Consider the following 17,353-nt stretch of genomic DNA (forward strand, 5'->3'; position numbering starts at 1 on the left):
AAAATATTGCAGTTAAAAAAATATAAGGTTGTAAACCAAAATAATTAAACATTTAATTTTGCAACTTTTTAAGTATGATGTTTACGTTGATTAAACAACTGTCTCATAGCAGAAAAATCAACGCCATTCATAAATTCTATCTGTAAAAAAGAAACTATTGTTTACATTTTCACAAAATTGCAAACAAAAATATTACACCATGACTATTTTTTTAATTTTATTTAGAGTAAAACTACTTTATTTATTATATTTTCCACATTCACTTATAAATACATTTTAGGGTTATATCAAACTTTTGAACACACAAAGCTAAATAATTAAAATAAACAATAAATAAGGTAGAACAAAATAAATATGTGGATGCTGTTTCATAAAATAGTACAAGTTTTACAAAACAATAAAACTTGTATTATTGAGCAGAGACGATGCACAGCATCTGGTGAGAGATGCGTCTACTTCCGGTGTAGTTTTTTACCATTTTATACCTTAAATGACGTCATTTCCGCAATTATTTAATAGGAATTGATTTGACTTACTTCCGTTTGCCGCCATTTTAGTCACCTGGGGGCGAGCTTGCTCGGAGTTCTTCATAGAGAGCTCACCAGGAGGCCTTCTTGGGATGCTGTGCATCGTCTCTGCTCAATAATACAAGTTTTATTGTTTTGTAAAACTTGTACTATTATTCGGCATGTGACGATGCACAGCATCTGGTGAGAGACTTGTTTATTAGCTCCTGGTGACTACTTACCAATGGCGCTATGTGATGAAAGTTCTCGAGTTTCTGTAACAGAACTAGATTAGAACATGATTAATTTCAGGGTATTAACATGTTTTGTTCTAAATGCCCAGTGAGAGCAGCACTAATATCACAAAGTAGGAGGGTTTGTACTTTTGTATGTTTGAAATGAATAAACTGGAAAGCTACTGAACAGAATTCAGAAATTCTTTCCTCGTTAAAATGCAGATTGAGTGTGTATTGATATAATTTGCCCGCATGGCAGCAAGATTCATGCGAGTCATCAACATAAGTTTATAATACAGGCGTACGATGTGATTGAAGAGTATCCAACATGCTTTAGATCTGTTGATTGAAAGTTATTAATTAAATAATATGTTATTTGGTGTATCGGTCGTAGATCAGTTAATAAAAGTGTCTGCCTTATAATATTGCTATTATTGTTCTGCCTACGCCAATATCTCGTCAAATAATTTCATCTATGGCTAAATTGGGATCAACCCAAATTAAAGATGCCACAACGAAGTCAACAATACCAGGAGAGGTTTTAAATCCAACAACCTTTATACTGTTTTTATCCATGTAGATTCCTAGTATTACTTGGTGTTGAAAAAATAAATAAATAATGTGTTATTATATTCCGCTGTTCGCCTCTGCTCGCCTGATTCTAGTAACTTACGCAACCGTAGCAAGGGCATACATAATTATGTTGTTTTTTGGGATTTGCTGTCATTTTTCCCAGTTGTTTGTATGATGTCGTAACGGTGCCGAACTTACTCGTAGGTCAAGGTTTATTAACTTAATCTTGAAATTATTCAGGTGAGACTATGTTTTGTCATGTCAGCAGCTGATGTAGATGGTAGGAGAAAAATATACATAAGCTAGTCTACGAGAAGCCTCGTAAAGGTCACATTTTAGATACCTACTGTTGGGTTTAAGGCCTTTATCAGGAAGTGAAATTGGTTAAGCTTTTATGCTTAGTAAGAAAATTAAAGTTATCTTTAATATAGTTTTAGATTAGTAATACCAGCCCCCATAGATAAGTAGCACTTTTTGATCGAATCGAAAATTGGATACGTTATAACTTCATATAGAAAAAAGAAGGCTAATCGACCATCCTTCGACTGGTTTGCGATTTTAGTCTAGACCCACAGGGCATAAAGGTAGTAGAAGAGTAGATAAACGATTTAGTCTAGCAAATAGATCTTGCTGTCGAGCTTCAAGAGGTAAGTATATAGCTACGACTGTTTTCCTTAGGCCATTAGTTTAACCACCAAGGCCAGGTTATTTTATAAGTTTTTAAAGTGGATTTTTGCCAGGTATGTTTTAGGAACGATACCTTTTCCCCCCAACTCAAAATACTAAAAAATTACATGTTACCTGATCCTGACGTGGAGGTCACCATGTGGTAAGTAAGAACATGGTGGAGATTCTGTATTTTGAGGGTCGGCCTCGAGCCCTGCTAAGAAAAGCCAGAAAGGTCACTTCGAGGTGCTAAGCAGGTACCTTTTGCTGTGGTGAGAAACGGGACAGCAAAGATTTAGCCTAGTTTACCACCATAGCTACCCTGGTTGAAGTCGTTGCAAAGGCTGCTGGTGAATCTCTGTGGGGTCTCTGGATATCCAGTTTCCCGAACTTTTGGAATATATACCTTTGGATTTGAACCCAGGAGATGCCACTAAGTAGGTTGTTTTCCCCGTAAATCGACCTAGATCGTCAGATAAATTTGATTGAATCGACCTGGGAGATAATATTTTGCGCTGTCAGAGCTATTTTTACCCGACTGAACCGAAAGGAGGTGATGTTTTTCAAGTTGAAAAGTTAGAGAGACAGTTCCAATAGAGGCTCTGAATGTGCCCCTTCCTCCCTTAGTTTCGAGTATAGGCTATGCTTTGATTGTCCGATAGCAAAATTAGTGAACGCACATGAAATGAATGAAGGAATGAGAAATCCCCCATTGCTGATTATGATTTCTGATATTTTGTAGACATCCAGATGGTTGTTAAGAGATGCTGAGCTGGAGTCTTGTGTATTGGATCGGTTGTGTGGGGTCGAGTTGTGATGAGCCCTCACTGGAGATCAAGCTTACCATTATAGGCACTTGTTGAGTCGTATAGATTTCGTATTTACCGACAAAACCCTTAGAGATGACGACTTGTTGAACCTGAGTTCACGTAATTGACAAGGTTTAGTGTTCCAGAAGATAAAATGTTACACACTAACCTTCCGTTCTAGTAGTTGCTGTCTCGTCTGGTTTGTCAAAGGTGACGAGGTTTAGTAAGTAGTTTGTGATTGTATCAATGTTTTTCGGTATGCAGTAGAGAACGAGAGATTGATAATTTTAGGGTACCTTGACAAGACATGCGGAGAGGCCGGCGGTGTCTCTGTGATCGGTATCTGCATCCAGATTTAGAATTTAGCATTCAACTACTTCAGATCGGATCAATACTTACATAATTGTATCTACTGATTAGGACGTTTAATAGAATAGGTTGTTTGGTCTGTCCTTCTTGCGAAGGGATATTGTGAGGAGCAGGCTCATGCTGAGCGGTGCCTTATCTGGTAATTTCAGCACCTGTTTTAACAGGATTTCGGTTTATTTGGTCAGCGTTAGACAGTCAAGAGTGTTAAGACGCTGAATAAAGCACGGCGTTGAAGGGACAAGCACCGGCTTGGAGGTGAATGGCAGACGCATCCCTGGAACCATTGTCAGGTAACAGGTTGACCTCCGCAGTCTGATGACGCCTGCCACTGCCCAAGATACGCTCAAAGGCAGCCTCCGTAGAATTTGCTGAGTGGAAAGTCACTTGACTTTGCTATTCTTATTTGGTCAGCGCTAGACAGTCAAGAGTGTTAAGACGCTGAATAAAGCACGGCGTTGCAGGTGCAGGGGCAAGCACCGGCTTGGAGGTGAATGGCAGACGCATCCCTGGAACCATTGTCAGGTAACAGGTTGACCTCCGCAGTCTGATGACGCCTACCACTGCCTAAGATACGCTCAAAGGCAGCCTCCGTAGAATTTGCTGAGTGGAAAGTCACTTGACTTTGCTATTCTTATTTGGTCAGCGCTAGACAGTCAAGAGTGTTAAGACGCTGAATAAAGCACGGCGTTGCAGGTGCAGGGGCAAGCACCGGCTTGGAGGTGAATGGCAGACGCATCCCTGGAACCATTGTCAGGTAAAAGGTTGACCTCCACAGAATGATGACGCCTGCCAGTGCCCAAAATAGGTACGCTCAAAGGCAGCTTCCATAGAATTTGCTGAGTGGATGGTCATTTGACTTATTGGTCGTCAAGGGGACCTGAAGGGACTGATTTGGAATCCTTGGCTTTTTGTTTTATCAGTATTTGACGATTTGTAAGAACTAATTTAATCAGTCTAAGCAAATAAAGATATTATTATGTTTTGATTTTGCTTGAAGTGACCGGCTAGAGAACCAAGGTCGGATTATTTTTTAGATATCACCAGTACGAGCACAGGGTGATTTTGCCGAACAAAAATCCAGCACTGGGAGGGTGCTCCTCGCACAATGCTTATTAGGAATTTTAGCCAGGATACGTTCGTGACATGTTCAAATTCAAATTCAAAAACGTTTATTGCATGTCACATTACAATTTATATGTTGTTGCAAAATAGAAGTATACATGTTCGATGCACTAAGCACATTTTGTCATACTTATTAAGCTTCTTGATTTGCAAAAAACATTAGAATTTAATAATTCAAGCTGTAAGCTGGCTCAGTGTTGGGGGTGGCCACCCAGTCTACTAATAGTTGTAGTTTAAAGTGCTTTATTGATGTGGTAAAGCATTTGTAGGTGCTTTATTTTATGAGCACAATGAGCCTTTTTAAATGGGTATTTATTAAGAAACTCGTACCATACCAGAAAGAGTTATCGTTCGATTGTGGTGATGCTAACAACGTATTTTGATTGGTAATGTTTGCGATTGGGGCTGACGGGGCCGCCGTTAAAATTGTATAAGATGGTTGTGGGTACGTTATTCAATCTATTTATACAATATAGAGATTCGCGAGAATGCTCATTTGATCGAAAAGAGTGTTAAAGCTATCAGAATCCCACGTACCTCGTTTCATCCGTTTTGAATCTCGCCGGGGTCCGAGTTTCTCCGGTATCCGACGCTATGAAGAACTCCGAGCAAGCTCGCCCCCAGGTGACTAAAATGGCGGCAAACGGAAGTAAGTCAAATCAATTCCTATTAAATAATTGCGGAAATGACGTCATTTAAGGTATAAAATGGTAAAAAACTACACCGGAAGTAGACGCATCTCTCACCAGATGCTGTGCATCGTCACATGCCGAATAATAATAATTATAAAGTCATATAATAATTTAATCACTTACCTCTTTTATATTATACATAAATACCTAATACTAACATCTTATTACCCAAACACTTGAAAATGTGATGATTAGAAATAATTTTAAATGCAAAGGCAAAACAGATGTATGCAAGATGTCCAATTTATTACATTATATTATATGTATTATGTATGCAGTTCCACACTGGGTACACAACATAGACAAATATAAATAGGTAATAAAAACAAAATACCTTCTTCTTCTTTCTTTTCTTTTCAGCCAAATGACGTCCACTGCTGGACAAAGGCCTCCCCCAAGGTTTTCCACAATGAACGGTCCTGCGCTGCCCGCATCCAGGCTCTTCCCGCGACCTTTACCAGATCGTCGGTCCACCTAGTAGGAGGCCTGCCCACGCTACGTCTTCCAGCCCAAATATCAGTTTTACTAAAGACCATTTAAAGTCATATGTACTTAGACAAAGTTTTATAATGTCCCCTTTATACAAATATAATCTTTATCATTTTCATCTAAAAATGCACTTGATCTAGATTTAGATTAACTAAACATTTATTATGAATAAGTAGCCTTCAGATAACGATTCTGATTAGAAAGTCCAAGTTGAAATTTACAAACATCCAGGAGAAATGACTAGCCAACCAAGAGATGCTCCGGAACATTAATATTAAAAGGGTATAGAATGATAGATAACTCTAAAGAATGAAAATGTTCTCTCTTGCATATCTAATTGTTTATCACAAAGTCAATCATGCGTGACGTACAGTCAGAACAAACACACTTACGACATAAAACGGTACGGTAAACACATTCCTAGCTGCCATATAATTAGAAGACTATCATTTGAAACACAAGATATGAAAGTAAGCAGGTACAAACACAAATTCTATCAATCTGTTAACCAGAGTCAATTTATATTCCTACAATCCTATGCTTCTAGGCACTTGATAGTCTATTAATAAAAATACTTATTTTGTAACAAGACTATAGTTCTTACGAGAAGTATGTAGCAGTAAATAATTAAACTGTTACAGTAATATTATATTCAATGTAACATATATTTGATATATTTCATTAATTAGTTTCTGTTTTATGTACATTTTAAAGTGATATTTTAATCTAATAGGAAAATCTAAATTGGACAGATTTAGAATTTTATGAAAAGAAAGTGAAATTAGGATACATTATGAGCAAAGCATAAAATAAACAATTTCATTTATGATTATAGATTATAAAAATCACTAATATGCGATAGAATTTTATTTAGATTTTATAAATAAGAATGCCTTTTGCTCAGATAACAACCTGATGGACCAATCACAATTTTACATCTTTCGCTTAATTAGAGAGCAAACTATTGGATGCCAGCACCAATCAACGTACAGATTTGATATTCTTACTCCTCTTTTAATTTTTATATTTCCTTAATTTTACATCTCCATTGCTTAATAAATAGTTAAACCACTAGACAAATCAGGTGAAAAGAGGGAGGTGGTAGAAGTCGTACCCTCGTTGGCCTCTTGCTGCCAGCCATATGTAAACAACGTGGTATGCTCCGGGAACAAAGCAAATCATACCTGCGACGAAAAAGACTGCACCCTGCAATCCGTTTTCTGGTTCAGCGACAGCAAAAGCGCCCATTCCCAAGAGGCCTACTCCAACGATAAGGAGCACTACAGCAGCGCACACCGTCTTCCAGTTTTCGCGGACTTTGGGATGGTTCCAGCAGTACATGGATTGTGTTGCTTCCACATACTCGTGTATAAGTGAATCTGAGTCACGGGACGTCGTGTCTTCGGTGCATTTGTATGTTTTACTGTAAATAAGAAATACATTCATGAATAATTCAGTCAAGGAACTCGATATCCTATGACTACATAATGTGTGACTGGTTTTAAAACAAGTTATTAAAATCCAATTAGTTTTGAAGTCCGTGTATCAACAGTGATGTAATGCATAGACTTGTAATACCAAACTATAAACATGCTTTATCACGCACGATTGCTATTGTTCAGGATAAGATAGCCTGAATGCGGTGCAATTAAGAACGCAGATACGGTAATAAACTTAATTCCACTGCTGAATGGACGTAAAGCGGGTCACTGAACATTGGATGATTAGCGAACATTCTCGACAATTAGAACTAATTTGCAGCGCGAAGTAGGTCTACGGGACGCGAGTAACGGCCCGGCCGACCAAGTTCAACCACTCCTGCCCCACTAAGAAAGTAAATGACTCATGAAAAGGTCAAGAACATCATGACAATTTCAGACAACGCAGTTTACTTTCCCGTGAAAGTTGTAGCATTATTTCACAAATATGATATCGCACAACTTGTAAACAAACCTTACCTCGATATAAAATCACCCCCATTCTTGTATTTGTTCTGTAAAGGCGAACGGTCACCCGTCGCTCCATACACTTTTATAGCTTCATCTGTCTCCTCCTCAAAGGCGTCGTCGATCGAAAAACGTTTGTCACTGTTACCAAACGGTCTCGTCATTGTTCAAGTTTAACTTTATTAGTCTGGAGATGTAAAATAAACATTACAACGTCCGCACAAAGACAAAACACAGCTGTCAATTTATCATATCAACATGCGCCATATTGATTGGGAATTGTTCAAAAACCTTTACTTATGATTTTCCTTATTTGAACTTTATCACCTTCCATAATTTTTATCCGTTTCTATATTTTAAAGTTTTATGTGCATTAACTGAGAAGGCTATTAAACTGGTAAAATAAAATTATTTCAAGCATTGCGGGCAGCGAATAGACGTTTATTTGAAATAATGTTAGTTTCATCTTTTGATAAGGTATTTGAACGTTCCTGATTCCTGGCTCTTAGATTTTAATAATGCTACGGTTATAAACACGACTTTTGTATACAACTTTCTTTTTTCTTGTGGCAACACTGACACTGGCTGACATTTACAAAATGTCAAAAGCACATGGCTGTCTCCTTTCTGTCACTGTCAAAATATTCACAACAATCGTGCAGCAGTTCAGAATAATTGTGATTTTTAAATTTATCTAGGCTATGTAATCTTCCTATCAAAATGGTGAACAAATTGTGGTCTAAAGTTGACCCTCCTCTCTCAAAACCGGTGCTCAACTGCATACAGAAGCAGGATTTTAGTGCGATGACACCGATTCAGGCCGCAGTTATTCCTCTTCTAATAACTTGCAAAGATGTTGCGGCAGAGGCTGTGACGGGTTCAGGGAAGACCTTGGCCTTCGTAGTGCCTATGCTGGAGATGCTTATGAAGCGGGAGAAGTTAGATGGCCCTTTACGGAAAGACTACATTTACGCTCTCGTCATCTCGCCGACGAGAGAGCTAGCTGTGCAGATATTTAAGGTAAATGTTGGAAATTAATTTAAATTACTGTGTTTATAATTACTTATGATTGTGGTGGTTAATGCTAACAAGCTATAGGACATACGAGGCACATAGTAAACATTGAGGGTAGGAGTATATTTTTTCTTTTTACAATCGTAACCCTGGCTTAATTACATTTATTGGCATTCTATTACGTGAGACATTGAGAGAAATTGACTGTTTTGTAGCTAAGAAATGAATTGACAGTCGAAAAAATATTAAAAAATGTTTTATTATTTTCAGGTTATAGAGCAATTTCTCCAAGAGCCAGAACTAGCACACTTCACTATTTCCCTGATGGTGGGAGGTCGCAGTATTGAGACTGACGTAGAGAGCCTGAAGAATGGAGCACAGATTGCAGTGTGTACGCCTGGACGGATGATGGACTTACTGACAGAGCAGCGGAACTTGAACTTACCTAGCAGGATGAAGGAACTGGTATGATACGTTGAAATAAATAAAATACCCCCCCGTACTAATAAAAAGTGACACAGTTGTTGAACACTGTTTTAAAATGACATTTCCATACTAAATGTCACTTTAAAACACTGTTCAACAAGCATGTGCGTGTAAGTTTTATTAGTAAGGGGGATAATATTTAGTAAAACATTAGGATTTTAAGAAAACTCTACTTCTTTTTATAATTTTGTTGGTAATTTTAACATTTTCTGGTTTATTTAGCATTAAAAAAATTTAAATCATCCAGATTCCAGAATTGTTTTAATTATTATTATTCTCATCTAACATGTAGGAACATTGAAAATTGTATGTATAAATTATGTTTTAATTTCTTGATTTTTCTTTATTTTATCTGTAAGAAAAACTTTCTTTATTTCCAGGAATTCCTAGTCCTAGATGAAGCTGACAAAATCCTAGGTTTTGGCTTCCAAGGCACTCTGTCCGCCATCCTGCAGTACCTTCCACGACAGAGGCGCACTGGCCTCTTCTCCGCCACCCAGACCAAAGACCTCCAGGACCTCATCAGAGCTGGCCTCAGGAACCCTGTCATAGTCAGTGTGAAAGAAAAACCTTCCATAAGCACACCGATTCTGCTCGAAAATTATTACGTCATCGTAGAACCTCAAGATAAGTTCTTGTTCTTATTGAACTTTATACGGAATCGGAAGATGGTGAAAGGTCTTTTCTTCCTGCCCACTTGCGCGTGCGTCGATTATTGGGCGAGTGTGTTGCCAGCGTTCTTGCCTGACAAGAAGATATTTGCGATTCATGGAAAAATGAAGCACAATAGAAACAACATATTGGAGAGCTTCAGGAAAACAGAAAACACTATTTTGCTGTGCACAGACTTAATGGCAAGGTTTGTTTCTTTTGTGTTTGCTATTTTTTCAATTTTCCAAATCAATTAAAGTTTTTTGGCCAAGATTCTGCTAATGTCAGGTAGATATAGAAATACATGTGCATGTTGAGAAATATGTGGGTAGATAGGTATTTTTTTTGTTCCTTCATTTTTACATTACGTGCCAGAAAATTTGCAAGAGATTCTGTGGAGGGTAGTTAGAAGTAGAAAGGAAAAAATTGATGATCTTTTTTAAAGGTTTTAAGTTAATGGACTTGAGTGTACAAATCTGGTGTTATTTTGTGTTCTAAAGTGCAGTGAAGTGATAAATATACATAAAGAATTGACACACTTCGAATTTGAGCGCGCATCGAGTGTCCAGTAGGTTGTCGTATTATGACAACCCACTTTGGACCCGATGGCGTCTTGAAACCTGCTTACGGTAATACTTGTCTCCATGGAATCCACATAAAACAATAGAATTGCTACAAAAATTTATAGTCTGATATGCTCTCGTTTCTAGGCGGCGGTTCGCGCTGCGACAGAGAAAAACGTCCAAGAAGAGAGACCGCGACCGCTACTTGACTTTAAGCAATGTATATGCGTCAGTTGGCGAGCGAGAGACAGGGGATAGAGAAGTTCTTTGTGCTCTGAGAGAACTAAGTAAAGTAACGGTCGCAGCAGAGTAAATATAAATGAGTAGGTAATCTTCATAGAAACGCACCGGGCGCGGTTTGTATGTGAGCGCGCCAATACGTATGCGGCGCGCACGCACACACTGACAAAATTTAGCGTGGATTAGCGGTGAGTCAATCGTGGTTGTGCCGAATTTTGTCAGTGTGTGCGTGCGCGCCGCATACGTATATTGGCGCGCTCACATACAAACCGCGCTAGGTGCGTTTCTATGAAGATATAACCTACTCATTTGTATTTACTCTGGTCCAAGTCTCCCGCCTCGATCTCTTGTCTTTGTTGAGATGTGAACCGCCACTTTGAAAGAAAAATATAAAACATCTGTCACAATCACCGACTCCTCAAAACTAACCTACTCTTCTAGAGGCCTAGACATCCCTCAAGTGGAGTGGGTGCTCCAATGGGAGCCTCCCACGTCCCCTGCTGCCTTTGTCCACCGCGTGGGGCGCGCGGCCCGCGGCGGCGCCGCCGGCTGCTCGCTGATGCCGCTCCTGCCTACTGAAGACGCGTATGTGCCCTTCATCAGGACCAATCAGTTAGTGGAACTGAAAGACTGGAGGGAGTCGAAGGACCAGATCAAGATCAGTGACAAGTTGAAGGATAAGGTTCGTTGTAGATTTATTATGTCTTTATCTTTTAAGTGAACTCTTATTTTAATAGACTGTTGATTTAGTTTCTTTGGAATATTGTTTATGAGCTCCTGCAAAACTTACGATTCTCGTGCCATAGTTGGTATAATTTTTCATTTAGGATTTGTGTCGGTAAATTGCTCAGTGCTCCTGCAGTGGAGGAAATTTATGTAATGCCTGTACTTAAGCATTAAAATTTGTTGTAGTCATGTGTGGTTCACGCAGAGTAAAATAAGATACCCTAACTCTTTCCTTGAATGCCATAAGAGGCGAAGGAGAAATATGCGCACATCTTCCAATCCAAAAGAGACCTCCCTGTCCCTGCTGGCCAGAGCGCGATGAGTTAATACCAAACCCTTCGTTTGCCTCTGGTAAATTACAGAAGATAGTCCTCCAATGGAGACTAAATCGCCTGATGATGAAGTGCTAGATGTTGCCAAGATGACCAACCTCTTTCTTTTTACTTTTCTTTTAAAAATAATCTTTTTATCCTTTACTAGCTTTCCGCCCGCGGCTTCGCGCGCGTGGACTACATTATCTACATATTTTACAGAACCCTATTTTTTTCCAAAATAAAATGTAGCTTATGTTACTCGTGGATAATGTAGCTTTCGAACGGTGAAAGAATTTTTAAAAACGGTCCAGTAGTTTTTGAGCCTATTCATAACAACCAAACAAACAAACAAAGTTTTCCTCTTTATAATATTAGTGTAGATATCTGATTTCTCGTTCACACCAGGTGCTGTCGCTCCTGCACTCGCAGCAACTCCGCGATCGGGCGATCCTCGAGCGTGGAGCACGCGCCTTCGTCTCCCACATACGAGCCTACTCCAAGCACGAGTGCAACCTGCTGCTGCAGCTGAAGCAGTTGCCGCTGGGACACATCGCGGCCAGCTACGGCCTGCTGCGGCTGCCAGCCATGCCTGAGATTACGCAGGTGGAGATAATGTCTTAGGAAATGGAGTAGTTGACTCTACCAAGGCGTAACCTCTTTAGGAATGCTCGCTTTATGTCTTGAAAACGCCGCGACAGAGACAAGAAATCGAATCGGGAGACAACGACCGTTACTTGATTTTTAAGACAATTTATAAGCATCAGTTCGAGAGCTCACTTATATGGTCTGTCTTTCAAAGACTAAAGCCACAAGAGGTCAGCCCCTGCTTTGCCTGTCCTTGTCACATTTTAAGTTCATTCAATAATTACTGCCACCTTTTCACTGTAATTTACGCCCGTATTCACAAACGATACATGCTTAAATGAAGCAGCAAATCTAACGCACAGCGTTGAATAGAGCTCTGTGATTGGTTCGTGCGTCACCCTGTGCGTCCACGCATACTGTGAGACCTCATAGTAATGTTTGTGAATACGGGCGTTAATCTATGTATCATTTCCAGGAGCACAAAGACCAGTTCGTGGGGCCCAAAGAGAAGATAGACTTCGACAGCATCCCGTACTTGGACAAGCAGAGAGAGGCGCTCCGGCTGCAGCGGCTGGAGGAACAGAAGAGGACGGGCGTGCGGCGGCCGGCTAAGCAGAAGAAAAAGATGGTGAATGTATTTTAATGCTTTAATTTTTTCTCAAAACTCGCATTGTTTTTAATCCACAACGTAAAATCTCTTTGCTTTCATCTCACGTGATGGAAAGTGATGATCAGGCCGAAGGTGTAAACGAGCTTCACTCGGAATCCTCAACCACAGAGGAACTGGCTATCTTACGTCCAACTGCCGGAACACGAACAATTCTGTTAACTTTGTGGTAGCTAGCCTGACAGGACTTAGAAGCCCTACCACCAACCAAACCGAATATGCTTTTGAAGATACTATAGTACGTTCGCTATAGGAGGGTTTATCCAATCTTTAGTCATGTCAAACTACAGCGCACGGATTATATGAGTGTTTCCAAATGAATTTAACGACAATTTTTGATGCGATAAGGATATTTAATCCATGCGTTCAGAATCTAGTAACAAATAAATGAATAAAAATAAATATAAAAATATTAAACTCTTCAAGCAACTGCACTCAGGAGGATTTGATGAGTGCTACTGACAACGCCAGCCACTCTTGTGGCGGAGTTTTGGGCTGACACTGTGTAGGTTTGTTGTCGACACGAAAAGAAGATTAAACTCTTCAATATTTTCAGGTAAAAACCACGCCATGGGCGAACGCCAAACAGAACAAAGTAGAACGCAAAGAGCGGAAGCAGAAGAGAAAAGAACAGAAGCAGAAAGTGGAAGCGGCCGGCAAGAAGCGAGCGAAAAAGCGCAAAGCGGTCACGGCAGAAGAAATAGCAGAATTGGCCGAAGACGTCGCGCTGTTGAAAAAGCTAAAGAAGAGAAAAATAACAGAAGAACAGTTCGATAAGGCGTTTGATCTAGAAGCGTGATGGCTGTTTACATTTGTGTACAGCTTTCTTAAACAAAGTAACACTCGAGATAGTTTTAATTTCGAATTCGCTACAAAAGAAATAGAGTGAAGCGTTTCGAAGTTAAACTGTCACTGTCAGTTTTGTCTAGGGGAATCGTACACAGTGCAGAGACAAAGTGACATAAGTGCTAATAGAATGTTTTTATTTAATAAGTTTTATTTGACTGTAACATAAATGAAAATGTGTATATTTTATATTTTGTGTTGTTATTATGTAGCAAAGGACATGTTTCTTTGCAAGAACCTACGTACTTTGAACTTGGTTAAATCGGTAAACTTTATCGCTGAGCTAACCCCTTTCTATGTTATTTTATTTATTAATGCAAAACACTTGTAAGCTTACAGAGCAGGTCCAAAGCGCTTACAAGCTTAAAAATAAAATAAACATGTCATACATTTAGGTCACAAATAAAATACATGCAGTTTATAAATTAAATGGCCCATAATGTTCTAATTTTAAGTACATAATGATTCTATAGTGCCTTTTAACTTTTTTAATGCAATGTTTGTGTGTAACTGTTTGTGCAATATAACCTAACTGTATATTTACCAAAAAGTCTTATAACCCGATCGAGTTAACTGCTCACCTGGTGGCCGTGACGTCACATGGACGCTCTGGTACGGACGGGGTGAACGCGGGGAGGTGAGCAGGTGAGTGCGAGGAAGTCGCATTCCAGCTAGGTGCGCAGTTAGCTCGATCGGGTTGATTACCGATTGGTAGATCTTCTTTAGGCTCGGATCAAATAGGCCACCGACCACAGCCACCGGTGGCCAGCGACGGCGATTTAACACACTTTGTATAGTGGCGAGTCGCGGTCACTTCTGTAGCGAGTGGCCGCCACCGGATACACGTGTGCGGCGCGTCTATACAAAATGTATTAAAAAGTGTGTTAAGTCGCCGTCGCTGGCCACCGGTGACTGTGGTCGGTGGCCCATTTGCGCCGACACTTAATTTTACAAATCTGAAAAGGTTAGGGTGTATCGAAATAACACAACTAATGAAAATAGTAAAATAGACATTTATTTGCTTTCGCTCAACTTTCGTAATTGCATATTTGATTGAGTATTTAACACAACAAGGCACTTACAACCTATTTATGACAAACTTCATAAGATGGATCCAAAATTTAGAAATACTTTACAAGAGAAGGCGGACACGGTATGATGCTGACAGCGAGCTAAGCAAGATCAGCGCATGTCAGAGAGATTGTATTTTGACCGTCATGTCATTCTAATAGATAGTCGACAAACCAGCCTATCATTGTTAGATTACCTTAGTCCATTGCTGGACATAGTTCACCTCTAACGCGTTACTAAGCCCAATTCCAACATTTTCTTTCAACTTTGTATATGTAGCAGTCATAAGTTCATAGCGAACTTTTTTAGGGAAATTAACTTTTGACGGTCAAACTATAGTGAATACTGGTTCACACTGTTTGGTCTACAATTTTGACATTCGGTCGGTTATCATCTGTAACTAACTAGCCTGTAAATCGAGGTTGTCCCAACAGTGTTACCAGTTTATCCATACTGTGCCCGCCTCGTCACTACAATTTGGCACGGCGATCGCCCCATAGCACCACATACTTACAGACTTATGTTACACCAATAAATTTATTGTGCGTATATTATTTTACTATTTTCCGTTTTGATTCTCGCGTTTTCTAATCAAAAGGAGCATATATTTACATAAAATGTGAATCGTATAGATAGCCGACTGTGAGCGGAGAAATACAATCACGCACTTAATATTAGTATAAAACAAAACCAAAGCGCAGTGTTGGCCGATAAACCATAGATATTTTAGTCTATGAATGTTTGCATTACTGGTATTTTTCCGAAGTTTATTTATTAAAATTGACCGTGTATGCTTTATTTCAAATTGATACAAAAAATCTGGCCACACACTGCGCCATTGGCATAGTATGAAAAAAGCATTCGACCACATATTTCGAAGCATAATCCTCCGTGTACAAGACTCCAGTGCCTATAAAAACATCCTTGGACCTCAACAAGATAAACAACCGGCCCTGACACCCGGCAGGAGAACAGGTTACAAAGCTTTCAAGCGGCGGCCCGAGGCACCTTACAATTATATAACGTCAAATATAACATTTGTTCGCTTAGTACCGATCTCTACAGCTCAGTCGCACGAATGTCGATATCGCGATTCAGAATCAAGACTAACGCCATCTATCGGCTAAAGTAGTCAACCTGAACTATAGAGGTCGCCACGCAATTGTTGTCACAAGTTTACATAAGTACATTACATCTGCATCTATACACGTTTGTGTGGCCTATAAAACTCAAAAAAGAAAAACAATACAATACAAAATCAAGCTTCAAAATTACAAAAAAACAAAAAAAAAAGTGAAACGATTTACATATAAACCCTTCAATGGTAAACAAGCATTTTCGTACACATTTAAAATTCTTTGTCATGATCTTAAAACGAACATCTAATATTACGCCATCTTACAAATTACAAAATAATAATAATCATCATAATAATAATACTATTAAATTTAACTATAATACTTGCCGCCTCAATAGAGACGGCGCTAACTGTCAAATGTCAGTTTTACAGTGACATGACTAGTTGTCAAAAGCACGTTTTTCATAGTTATTGTCGTCGTTACGGTTAGAGTCGCAGCCGACTCATTTGTTCTACTTTTACGGTAGGGCGTTATCTACAAAAACGTATTACACAGAAATAAAAAATATTAATTTGTTAAAAAACAGTGACAATAATTGTCAAAGACAACAATTTAATCAATTATACCAAGTGCATTTGTTTTACAAAAGGAGAGTTAACAATTACCGCTTTCATAGATGGCGCCCTACGCGATATGATATAATCTAATACCTAGAATTTTAGTAGAAATACTTTAAATACCGGCGACATGTGACAAACTAAGAATACTATTAAAAATTCAAGACAAGCCTAAATCGAAATTATTAAAACAGCAAACTTAAGGCTTAAAAACTATTTCCATCGTCAATTAAAAGCATAAAAACAAATAAGACGTATTTTTTCTTCTTACCCATTCAAGTATTAACCAGAATACAGTTTACATGACATTTGTTGCGCTTACGCAAACCATAGACAAAAGATGACTTCGAAATTTTAAATTTAGAATTACCATAGACAATTTTAAGTTTACAGATGCGTAAAAAGGTTTCACTTGACGATGAAAACAGCACGAAAACAGAAGTGATACAAGTAAAGGACAATTAATACGCGTATTGAGCCAGCAATTGTTTAGAAGCGTAACCTGCAGTATCGTATTATAATAAGCACCTTAGTAAACACTTGACACTTATCTAACTTATTCGTACATCTAGCAAATATCGTTTGTGATTACAAGAGGCGTACACATTTCATATTTAAAATACTCTTATAAAAAAATCCATTCAAAGTACATTGTAGTATTAACATGACATTTGCGATTTGCTTTATAGTAAAATTCGAGCTATATTATTGAGATTGAGACACTGTTTAGATAATTTTAATAATTTTTACAACTATATTTCATCGACTAATCGATATTTTTAACCGACTAAAAAGAAGGAAATGAAAATGAAGTATTTTATTCAGCAACACAAAACAGCATCAAAAATATGAAAACTCTCAAGGAGGTTAACAATCATCTGTATGTTTTTTTTATAATAAGTATCCATGTAATCACACACGATATTTAATTACAATCAGATGTGTACAGAAGTTAAAATAAATAGCTCTGCTGAAAACGATAATATCCTAAATTGTTAATCATGTGTGTTGACATGTGATTTCATCATAGACAAGGTTCGAATTCGTTTCTACAGTCGTAAAGATGGCGGTAGATAGACCACGTGA

At 38.6% G+C, this 17,353-nt stretch overlaps 2 protein-coding genes across 2 annotated transcripts; one reads left to right on the forward strand and one right to left on the reverse strand.

Moving 5' to 3' along the window:
- Positions 1-6,518: 6,518 nt before the first annotated feature.
- LOC135082007 (transmembrane protein 134) lies at positions 6,519-7,686 on the reverse strand. Its single transcript, XM_063976754.1, has 2 exons — positions 7,421-7,686; positions 6,519-6,885 (listed from the first exon to the last, which is right to left on the reverse strand). The coding sequence occupies exons 1-2, from the start codon at positions 7,570-7,572 to the stop codon at positions 6,543-6,545; spliced, it is 495 nt and encodes a 164-aa protein (XP_063832824.1). The 5' UTR covers positions 7,573-7,686; the 3' UTR covers positions 6,519-6,542.
- A 357-nt stretch (positions 7,687-8,043) lies between these two features.
- On the forward strand, positions 8,044-13,689 carry LOC135082021 (probable ATP-dependent RNA helicase DDX55 homolog). Its single transcript, XM_063976770.1, has 7 exons — positions 8,044-8,428; positions 8,693-8,887; positions 9,289-9,767; positions 10,804-11,044; positions 11,808-12,005; positions 12,463-12,615; positions 13,211-13,689. Exons 1-7 carry the CDS (start codon positions 8,129-8,131, stop codon positions 13,451-13,453), a joined length of 1,809 nt encoding a protein of 602 aa, XP_063832840.1. The 5' UTR covers positions 8,044-8,128; the 3' UTR covers positions 13,454-13,689.
- Positions 13,690-17,353: the final 3,664 nt, after the last annotated feature.

Source organism: Ostrinia nubilalis, chromosome 21, assembly GCF_963855985.1.
Source record: "Ostrinia nubilalis chromosome 21, ilOstNubi1.1, whole genome shotgun sequence".
Taxonomy (NCBI): domain Eukaryota; kingdom Metazoa; phylum Arthropoda; class Insecta; order Lepidoptera; family Crambidae; genus Ostrinia; species Ostrinia nubilalis.